Source organism: Hyperolius riggenbachi, chromosome 10, assembly GCF_040937935.1.
Source record: "Hyperolius riggenbachi isolate aHypRig1 chromosome 10, aHypRig1.pri, whole genome shotgun sequence".
Taxonomy (NCBI): domain Eukaryota; kingdom Metazoa; phylum Chordata; class Amphibia; order Anura; family Hyperoliidae; genus Hyperolius; species Hyperolius riggenbachi.
Window position 1 is genome coordinate 114,132,427 of NC_090655.1, and position 11,688 is coordinate 114,144,114.

The 11,688-nt window shown below is 42.3% G+C and overlaps 1 protein-coding gene across 2 annotated transcripts in view; it reads left to right on the top strand.

Moving 5' to 3' along the window:
* PIK3AP1 (phosphoinositide-3-kinase adaptor protein 1) overlaps nt 1-10,072 on the top strand; it is a 169,387-nt gene extending 159,315 nt beyond the window's left edge. For both annotated transcript variants that reach the window (XM_068257564.1, XM_068257563.1), the window contains 3 exons: nt 3,477-3,547; nt 5,091-5,191; nt 8,870-10,072. In XM_068257564.1, coding sequence (XP_068113665.1) covers nt 3,477-3,547; nt 5,091-5,191; nt 8,870-8,936 — 239 coding nt within the window. In that variant the 3' untranslated portion in view covers nt 8,937-10,072. The remainder of the gene's footprint in view (nt 1-3,476; nt 3,548-5,090; nt 5,192-8,869) is intronic.
* Nucleotides 10,073-11,688: the final 1,616 nt, after the last annotated feature.

Here is an 11,688-nt window from a genome sequence, read left to right on the forward strand (position 1 = left end):
TTATTCCTTGGCATGGTACAGTTACAGTGTACATGCAATAGTTTTCAAGTGACATTTTAACGAGGGAATTGCAGATAATGCACAGCTAGGCCCCATTCACACGGGGAATCGCAAAACCCCAACAAAATCACTAGCAAAGCGATTTTCCTGTGGTGTTTTACTGTACAGGAAAGCGATTTTGGCGTGATTGCATTTTGTGATTCTTTAACATTGAAATGCATTTGTTCAAAAATCACCCCAAAAAATACTGCATGCGCCATTTTTAAAGGGCTAGTTCACATTCACATTAGTTCACATTCAGGGCTTGATTCACTAAACAGTGATAACTCACATCATGGTTTTTGCACGCGCTTCCGCAGTTTTGCACGCAATCGCGAATTTCCATGCGCAATCGCAAATTTTTGTGCGGAAATTCGCGATTAGTGTGGCCGTGATATGAGTTAGCACGGTTTAGTGAATCAAGCCCTTACAGTGTTAACGCAAATCACAATCGCGGTACACATTTTCATGTTTCATTTTACCGCAATTTGTGCTTGTGATTCCCGTTCAATAGAACAAGAATCACAACGCGATCGTCCCCAAAGCGCTGCATGCAGCGCGTTTGCGATTGATCGCAATTACAAACGCTGCAGTGTAAATGTATCAATAGATATACATACGTTGGCTGGCAATCAGCAAAGCACTGTAAAAGAGTCCCAGTGTGAACCAGCTCTAAGATTTCAGAAAATCGCTAATCACTGGCGATCGCTACAGAATGAACATTACCATTGACTTGCCTTAGCAGTAGCGTTTTGCTGATCGCCAGCAATCTAAGTGCTGCTAAAGTGCCCAGTGTGAACCTATATAGTTCCTATGGTAATAACAGGAAACACTAAAAGAAGGAGCCCTGTCAACATTTGCTTACAAATCAGCAAGCATGACTTGCTTTCATACCACAACATGTACTAATAATATTATATTGCCAAGAAAGGGTGTGTTTTATTAATATAATGTAACCCTGGAGTTCCAATTAGGTTATTTTACCTAAACAAAAAAGCACAATGTGTGTTTCTCTCAAGGGCACTGTAGCGGAGAGATGTCGTTTGTAGTGTTTAACTAGTTGACCACTGAGGGGTTTTTCCCCTTGAGGACCAGAGCAATTTTCACCTTTCAGCGCTCCTTCAATTCATTCGCCAATAACTTTATCACTACTAATAACAACAAAATTATCTATCATATGTTTTTTTCAGCATCATTTAGGCTTTCTTTGGGTGGTACATTACGCTAAGAATTATTTTATTCTAAATGCATTTTAGTGAAAAAAAATAAGAAAAAAAATTTAAAAATTCATTCTTTCTCAGTTTTCAGCCATTATAGTTTTAAAATAATACATGCTACTGTATTTTATTTGCCCATTTGTCCCAGTTATTACACGGTTTAAATGATGTCCCTATCACAATGTATGGTGACAATATTTTATTTGGATATAAAGGTGTATTTTTTCAGTTTTGGGTCCATCACTAATTACAAGCCCTTATTTGCAAAAATAAAACCAAACAAGAACAGTAATATACACTCTTGACATACATATTAAAAAAGTTTAGTTTCCAAGTTAACTATTTATGTAATTTTTTATTTAAGTTTTTATTTTGGAAACTATGGGAAGGGATGTAAGGGCTTAATTACTGCTATAATGTCAGGATATCTCCTGTAGCATGTTCTGTCAGTTGCAGTGGAACTGCAACCGGGCAGTTCTGACTTATCTGCTTGCATTCGGTTGCGCATTTGCAATAAGTCTCATTGTCATTTGCAATCACTCTGCAGTTCAGAGCAGTTCAGGATGTTGTCAGGATTCCTCCTATTGCTTGCTGCATTTGAACTGCAGCCAGATAGCCCTAGATTTCCTACATGCATATTGTTGCATAATATTGCATGTATTTGTTATGAGAGTTCTTTTTCACAGTCGGCTGGCAGCATGTTATCAAGCTGGCTCAGGATTGAGTAATTACCATTCAGCTGTGTGGGAATTTGCATGGCTGCATCCATTGGCTGTCGACATAAAAGTCTGCCTCCCATTTCAGACCCGGCCCGACATAGCGTTCAGCTCCCTGAGTTGTTGTTGGGTCATTTATGTGAATTGTATATTGCATGGTTTAATCTGGTTTCTTGCTTGGACGTTTGCTGTATCTGCGGGGATACAATAAAGTCCTTCTGATCCTGATAGCTTAGATTCTGCCAGCACCATGGTGACTAGTAGTATTCCTTCTTGGCTTGCTCTTGAGGACGTAACTAAAGCAGCAGTTGCCATTAGTTACGCTCCTACCTGTTAGTCTTGTCTATGTCAGTGTGAATGTTGCCGTCGCTGGGGCAGTGACTAGATTGGCAAGCATTCCGTCTGTCTGTCTGTCATTTGTCTTGTTAATTGTTATTACTTGTGCTTTAGCTAGTTTCTTGATAAATATATATGCAAATCTGCGAATATATATTTATCCGTTAGTTGAGCTATTTGTTATTTTCCTGAATTAACGTGTATGACGTTAGCCTGTTACCGACTCCGATTCCGCCTAGTCCACTGTACCACTGCCATCTGATCTATCGTGTATGACCGAAGCCTGTTACCGACTACGTCTGTTGTGTATTGTATCACATAGCATCTAGCCTGATAGGCGGCCAGAATTGCAGTTGCTCTGGGCAATCTTGCTCCCTTGTTCATTACTCCTGTGTCCATCTGTGTAGCCTCTTCCATCACCCAGCTACATAGTCTGGAGCACACACGCTGACTCAGAAAGTATGCCCCCCCCAAAGCATTACATTTAATTTATGTATTTTCCTTTATTGGGACATTTTTAGGTGTAATTTTACTTTTTGGCCACTAGACACTTTGTTTTTATTATTTTCTTTTGACTGCATACACTGTTACAGTAAGTAACTCTAACTTTCATTTTTGTCAATGAACGCCGGCATCTCATTGATGCCAGTATTCATTGATGTTGAGCACTGAGATCAGAGAATAGGAACTGTGTTCTGTACACTAACAGGTGGCGATGAGAACAGTGTGCGGGGCGAATAAGAGCGGAAACAGCGGCCTAATATCTATGTCCCTGGGACTGCAGATGAAGTCCTGCAGGGCGTAGATATACCACCTGCGGTGCAACAACTATGCAGAGGCAGCAACAATAGGTATGTAAACAGGGCATGTAAGCAAGAGGAAGATAGTGACAGTAATGCAGAGCGTTACCATTCCACACTACGTTGTAACGCAAAGCACCCGCACTGTGAATGTCGCATAGCTGGTACACTGCAGTGCGGCAAGCCCCATTACAGAGTGGTCATTATGCCGCAATGCACCACTGTGAACATGTCTTTAAATGGATATCAAGAGGTTAACTGTACTGGAGTAAAGAATAAAGCTGTTAAACAATTTTACAGTTCACAGACGATTATATTATGTTAAATTTGCGAAGGTCTCAGATGTGCCCACTCCATTTGTTTTACAGGTAGCAGCAGTAGCCGATCCAGCACTCGAAGCATACTGAGTATCAGTAGTGGAATGGAAGGAGATAACGAGGTAATTATCTCTGTGTTTCAATGACCAGTTCAGCAGTTCTTGCCTTAATTTATATAAATTAATTAAAATCCTTTGCACTCACGTTTAGCTTGTTTTTAACTGGAGTGCCTCCGTCACCTGCTTCAAGTGACATGAGAGATCTCTCAGCTGCAAACACCCACCCTGCTGAGCAGTACCTCATGATGACCAGCAGGTGGAGATGAGTAAACATGAGTTTTCATTTTTGCTCCTCTCTGATCAATGTAGTTGGGTGAACTAGACATGCAGGTCTGGGCACACTCTCAGTTCCCATCACTACACCATCATCTGCAGTTTACGTAAAAAAGTTCCAAAGTCACTTACAAAGTAGCATAATCTGATGAAAATGCATTCATATTAATATCATATAAACATTTATTATGCGAGTCAATAAAATACATCCTGATTTATCAGATATCCTTTGCTTTTAATCGTAAAACAGTCCATAGTTTCTCCAACTCTGTTCCTGATCTCCTTCATTAAAGGTACCCATTAAAGGACTACTATAGCGAAAAAAGTAAGCAGTTAACATCTGGCAGAACTGACAGGCTCTGGACTAGTTTGGAACTGTTAATGCTGTGCATCAATTAAATAATGATCTTTTCATCTAAATAGTCTGAACAAAAATATGATTGTTCATTACAAATTGCACAGTTAGAGGACTACTACAGTGAAAAAGTAAGCAGTTAAAAACTGACAAACGACGGGTTTTGAACTAATGCATCTCCTCATGTGGGATTCTCGGGGTTTTCACTGTAGTGGGCCTTTAAAGGGACTCCGAGCACCTCTCATGGGAATGCCTTTAAGACAGACGACTTTCAACAAAGTCGTGCTATGACCCTTCTGGAAGAGCCTCTTGCAATAGCCATGCTTGTCACTTCCTCTTCCTGCTTCATTCAGTGATGCACTTCTCTAATAGAGAAGACAGGGGTGACCAGGAAGTTATAACATAGCCAAGATGGCAGCCGCGATTTTTAAATTGAAATCGAACGAAAACTATATGGTTCAGAACGGCGATTCAGGCATCAAATGAAAGAGGAGAGAAACAAGCTACAGAAAGGTATGCATCTTTAAGTACTTTGCAGTACTGGTTGGAGTCTAAAAGGCATGCCCATGAGAGGTGCTCGGAGTCCCTTTAAAGGACCACTATCACGGAAAAAGTAGGCAGTTAAAATCTGACAGAACCAACGGGTTTGGGGTCAGTCAATCTCCTCATGGGGGATTCTCAGGGTTTTCTTTGTTTTCAACAACATTTTCTGAACAGCAGTTTAACTGCCATTGTAGTAAGATACCAGCCAGCCTCCCTACTCACTTGCACACTATTTTGTCCGTTAGACTTTGCAACTGCTGTTCAGGAAATGCTGTTGAAAACAAAGAAAACCCTGAGAATCCCCCATGAGGAGTTGGACTGGTCCAAAACCTGTCAGTTTTGTCAGATTTTAACTAAGAGATCAGTGTTAGGAACTTTTCATGACTATATATGGATAAACCAACTGAGATGGAATTATTTCTGTTAATATTGTAGGATAGTGAAATACCAGAGCAACCTCCAAGACTTCCTCGGAGGTCCGTGCCAGAGGTTACACCTCCACCAAGGCCACCAAGGGTAGGAAGAAGCACTAGAAGGTAAACCTGCATTCTATAATCAAGACTGAAGGTTAAGTACTAATTGACTAACTCTCAAGTTTATGTAATATAAAAAGATATGAATGATTGTCTTATGCATGCTATATTCAATAGCCTACGTCATTATTTATGACAATATAAAACTGTTTAATTTGCTTACAGTTACTTAAAGCTATTCAATTTTATCTCACAGTGTTCATTTGTTTTGCAAATGCAACAGTATTGCTAAAATACAAAAAAGCACCCTTTTATTGCTCCAAATGTCAACACTTGCAGCTGGTGATGTCCGTCCCACCCTGGCAACTGCCGCCTAAACCTACTTCCATCTGGTCACCATCCCCACCAGGACCTCTAGGCACAGGAGTGCTTTCATTCCCCAAGCCGTCCTGGCCTAAACTCTGTTTAACGTCAAACGGTTAACCAGAATGATGTACATATCCCCCATGTGTTTCTGTGAGCCCATGTATGCATTGTATATGTACCTATGTTTGCGTGCTCTGGCAACGCAAGTCTACTGTATTATGTGGCAAAAGGAATTCCGTGTAAGATACACTGTACTTGGCGAATAAAATCTATTCTGATTCTGATTCCCTTTCATGGGGCTGTTTTATACTACCTGCAATTTTGCTTCATTTTCTAATTGCATGCAAACCACAAAAAGCAAGGTCATCAGCAAAATAATGAATATCACAGGAACCCTTTTATACTAGTGCGATGTAACTGCAATGCGATTTTGCCTGATTGCAAAAGCCCACCTCTGGTTCTCTTTATGTTAAAAAAAAAAGGTTTTTAACTTATCTGGGGCTTCTTGCAGACCCCTGAAGTCGTCCGGTGCCCTCAACGTCCTCCCGATTCCCTCCATCCAGTAGCGGTGAACCCCATAAAGCTGGCCAGTCACCGCCGGTTACTGCAGAAGCCACGCGCACCCAGATGGCGCTCCTGCGGCCAGGATTGTTCTCCGCATACGCAGTAACGATTTTCGTGTACTGCGCATGTAGAAATGTTTTTCTTTAAAGGTTATTATGCTGTGGCGTATCTTTCAGAGTACAGAGAAAGTACTGAGTGCAGATCTGCTTTAAGTTGTCATTTAAAGGGGAACTGAAGAGAGAGGTATATGGAGGCTGTCATGTTTATTTCCTTTTAATCAATACCAGTTGCCTGGCAGCCCTGCTGGTCTATTTCTCTGCAGTAGTATCTGATTAAAACCAGAAACAAGCATGCAGCTAGTCTTGTCAGATCAGACTTATAAGTCTGAACCACTGAAACACCTGATCTGCTGCATGCTTGTTCAGGGGCTATGGCTAATAGTATTAGAGGCAGAGGATCAGCAGGGCTGCCAGGCAACTGGTATTGTCTAAAAGGAAATAAACATGACAGCCTCCATATACCTCTCTCTTCAGTTCCCCTTTAAGATAAGCAAGGCAATAATTTTGAGAATACAGTAGAATGTAACTTCTTTTTAGTAGGTAATTTAAAGGAAACCTAAAGCAAAAAAAAAAAAAAAACCCAGTTTAAAGAGGAGCTCCAGTGGAAATAATGTAATAAAAAAAAGTGCTTCATTTTTACAATAATTATGTATAAAGGAATTAGTCAGTGTTTGCCCATTGTAAAATCCTTTAAATCCCTGAATTACATTCGGACATATATTACATGGTGACATTTTTACTGTTGGCAGGTGACGTAGCTGCTGCTTGCTGTTTTGGCAGTTGGAAACAGCTGTAAAGAGCTATTTCCCACAATGCAACAAAGTTCACAGACAGGAAACTGCCAGGAGTACCATGGTCCTCAGAGTTTCTTGTGGGAGGGGTTTCACCACAAAATCAGCCATACAGAGCCCCCTGATGGTCTATTTGTGAAAAGGAATAGATTTCTCATGTAAAAGGGGGTATCAGCTACTGATTGGGATAAAGTTCAATTCTTGGTCGGAGTTTCTCTTTAACTTACCTGTGCCTTCTACCAGCCCCCTGCAGCCGCGATCGAGGATGAGTGACCATTGACTGGCTGAGTTTCCAGAAACTAAAATGAGTTGCTGCGGGGGGACAAGAGGATTGGTTTGTCCCAGCATGGGCACAGGGCGGCTGCAGGGGGCCGGTAGAAGCCCCAGATAAGTTAAAATAGCCTTTTTTTGTTATTGCTTTAGGTTTCTTTTAATTTATTTGTACAGATGTGCACATTAGGGAAAAAAGGTAATGAGCAGGGTATAAATATTCAAGGATTGAGCAAATAACATGAGATGACCGGCACATAGAGGTAGCTGTGTCTCTAGCCCAAGGGTGCCCACACTTTTTTGACTTGCGAGCAGCTTTGAAAATTACAGAGCTCAAGAGATCCCACCAACATTTAAAATAGCCAGGTATAGGTGCACCCAATATAGGTAGCTAGACATAGGTACCCCAATATAAATAGCTAGACAAAGGAGTCCCCCATGTAGATAGCTAGGTATAGGTTCCCCCATACAGAAAGTTAGGAATAGGTGCACGCCACATAGATAGCTAGGCATTGGTATCCCCTATATATATAGCTAGGCATAGGTGCCCCCCATATAGATAGCTAGACAAAGGTGTCCCCATATAGATAGCTAGACAAAGGTACCCCAATGTAGATAGCTAGGTAGAGGTTCCCCCATACAGAAAATTAGGAATAGGTGCACGCCACTTAGATAGCTAGGCATAGGTATCCCCTATATATATAGCTAGGAATAGGTTCCCCCCATATAGATAGCAAGGCATAGGTGCACCCCATATAAATAGCTAGGAATAGGTTCCCCCCATACAGATAGCTTGGCATAGGTGCCCCCATATAAATAGCTAGACAAAGGAGTCCCCCATGTAGATAGCTAGGTATAGGTTCCCCCATACAGAAAGTTAGGAATAGGTGTACGCCACTTAGATAGCTAGGCATTGGTATCCCCTATATATATAGCTAGGCATAGGTTCCCCCCATATAGATAGCTAGGCATAGGTGCCCCCATATAAATAGCTAGACAAAGGAGTCCCCCATGTAGATAGCTAAGCATAGGTGCCCCCCATCTAGATAGCTAGGTATAGGTTCCCCCATACAGAAAGTTAGAAATAGGTGCACGCCACATAGATAGCTAGGCATTGGTATCCTCTCTCTATGTATATATAGCTAGGCATAGGTGCCCCCATATAGATAGCTAGACAAAGGTACCTCCCATGTAGATAGCTAGGTAGAGGTTCCCCCATACAGAAAGTTAGGAATAGGTGTACGCCACTTAGATAGCTAGGCATAGGTATCCCCTATATATATATAGCTAGGAATAGGTGCACCCCATATAAATAGCTAGGCACAGGTGCCCCCCTCCCTCCACTGGGCGCCGCTCTCCTCCACATTGTCACCCCTCTTGCTGACCCTGCATGCCCAGCAGCACTGAGACCTCAGATAGGCATCTGGCATACTATTTTAAAATGCCAACCGCGATCTACTCAGCAGTCCTTTGTGATCTACTGGTAGATCACAATTGACACAGTGGGCAGCCCTGCTATAGCCCAAAGCTTGGCATTGCTTTTATAATGCTGACAGTGCTAGAGAAGTGAGGATGGAGGTAATGGAGTCATTCTTTAAAATCAGAGCAATGAAGGGAAGCAAGAGATAAAGGAAAGAATAGATAATTGTAAAGTTTTTTGCTGAGTAAAAACACAATCTTTTTCATTCTAGATCCCAATCCACGTCATCTTCTAACCAATGGGATGGACCTCCAGTGCCACCTAGGGGCCGTCAATAAGTACTACGATCATTGGAACTGTGCAGCACATATTTTCCCCATTAACACAGTGAACCTGAGAGGGTTGATACTTCTAATTGGTTCGGTTTAATTTTCCAGAAAAGACTCACCTTACATTGCATAAGGAGAAGTGGAAAAATTATTTTGTATACAATTGGAAAATAAATGTTTGCGGTTGTTACTGGGCAGCCTTAACTGCTAAAGACCGTAGACTTGAGAACATATATGAAGCCCTGTATATTGGTAACATGAGTCCAATTCAAAATATTAAGTGGTAGTATTTGCTACCAAGGGTGTCCCTTCCCCTAGGCTTGGTCAGGCCTAGGTAGGCAGTGCTCAGTCCTGTGGTTCACCAATCCACACCTGTCCAGTATCAAATACATGTAAAGGAGGCACTCAATTTGCTATATAAACTTGTTTATCAAATCTCAGCAGTTACACAACATGTTTCAGGGTTACCCCCTTCATCAGATGTACATGCTTATTCTGAATCACAGTGAATATATACAAGTGTAAATGTACCACACCCAAAACTGGACAGCCCCTTCCTGGTCAGATGACCATTGTGACAGCATCAAAGGCCAAAAAGTTTATTTTGACCTGTTAGGGTAAAAAAAAAGGTGCTGGGCATTACACACGGATGCCTACCAACAAATAACCTGATCTATATACAATCGACAATTGCTGATTACACAGGTAAACACCCGGATACAATAAATGCTGCTTCTCGGACCACACTGAAAATATTCACAGCACTAATCAGGCTGAGCCTCTAATGTTCATGACTTGGGAATACTCTTGCCTGCGCTGAAATATTAGCAGCATCCAGCGTACTGATGATGTCACCAATCAACATAGACGATATAACTTCAGCCAGCAGAATCTGAACAGAAATGCTAAGGCACTGAAACCAGATGAACGACTTATCTGCTGAAGCCAAGATGTTCCTCTGTATCCATAAAATGTTATCCCGGATGCTGGTTCCTTATGTACAGATCGAATCAAGTCATAAGACAATCTCAACATATTAAATTAAGTCATAGAATGCAAATTGTCACTGTATTTTGTACATACCATTGCATTCCCCAAATGTACATTGCTAAGAAATAATATTAAACTCAATATTGCAGTAAAAAGTTATCTGTGCTTTCTCGACAAATGTAAATTATTGCGTAACAAGAGCAAATAGAGCTGCACTATAAAAGTGATCGTGTTCATTCTTCTAGGGCATACATGTCAAACTCCGGCCCGCGGGCCAAGTCAAGCCCTCAGAGCCAGTAATTTTGGCCCTCAAGTGTTTTCCCCACTTTGCATTATGTTTGGCCCCCTGTAGACCACCAGGGAAGCTATATTGGAGGTGAAACCCTAGAACACTTGGGAAACCATATGGTGGAGGGAGGGGGGAAGCACTAAACACTAGGGAACTGTATAGGGGAGGGAGGAGGGCCACCTGGGAATTTTATAAGGTAGGAAAGTGGCCAGTAGACAATTGAGGTTGGCCCGTGACTAGGTCCCAGTGTACAATTTCGGCCCACTTTGTATTAGTTTGACATCCCTGCTCTAGGGTAAAAAGCAAATCTAGTACAACAAGAAAAAGAGTACCCATTATGGAGGATAGTATATACAGTAGTAACAAAAATACTCTACAAGAACTTAAATTATTTTTGTTACTATATACTATCCTGCATAATGGATACTCTTTTCCTTTTTTTCAAAGGATGGTCTCTGAGGAAGCGGGCTATTCCACGAAACAGTTGTTAGACCAGCTTCTCTCTAGTTGCTTGTAACCTGTTGTGCAACCTGTTCATAAACACTGGAAGCAGATGTCCTGGTGCACAGCACTATTTGTTCTACTATTTCTTTATAGCAAAGCCTCTTTACCTGCTAGAAACACCACATTTTCACCGCCTAATGCCGATAGGCGTCGGCAGATCGTTAGTGGTTTCCCAGCCATTCCATGTCAGTTCACGGAGACTGTCTCCGTGAACAGTCTGCGAGCAGCCGATCGCGGCTCGCAGGCTAAATGTAAACACGCGGGGAAGAAATCCTCGCTGTTTACATCATACACCGCTGCCGCGCAGCAGCGCCGTAAAGGAGATCGGCGATCCCCGGCCTCTGATTGGCCGGGGATTGCCGGCATTTGATAGGCTGAAGCCTATCCTAAGCAGCGCAGGATGGATTTCCGTCCTGCGCAGCCCAGAGGGAGAGGGAGAGGGAGGGAGAGGAAGGGAGGGCGGAAAACGCTGCGGAGGGGGGCTTTGAGGAGCCCCCCCCGCAACACAAACAAAAAATGATGTTGGGTCCCCCCTCCCGAGCCTCTTTAACCCCCTGTCCCCCATGCAGGCTGGGATAGCCAGAATGTGGAGCCACAGCCACATGGGGCTTTGCACCCTGAGCTATACCAGCCTGCATGGTCCAATGGTATAAGGGGGCTCTGGGGGAGAGAGGCAGCCAAGCCTCCCCCTCAGCGCCTACTGTCCTCGGTAACATACCCTGCAAATTTGGTATTTGTAGCAGTTAAGGCTTTGCTATTAACTGCTAAAGTCAGCGGCCAGTGAAACATTTCCCACACTGCACAAGAACTTTAAAATCGATTTTTTTTTTTTTTTAAAAAAAAGGTCTTTCTGAATTTTGTTTTCCTCTTGTACACTTGTCTCCTCTTCCACATACTCTGCAGGTTTGCTATTAACCGCTAAACTCAGAGGCAATTCGTCTGCCATTTAAGTTTATGTAGCCTGCTGCATACAGCCGG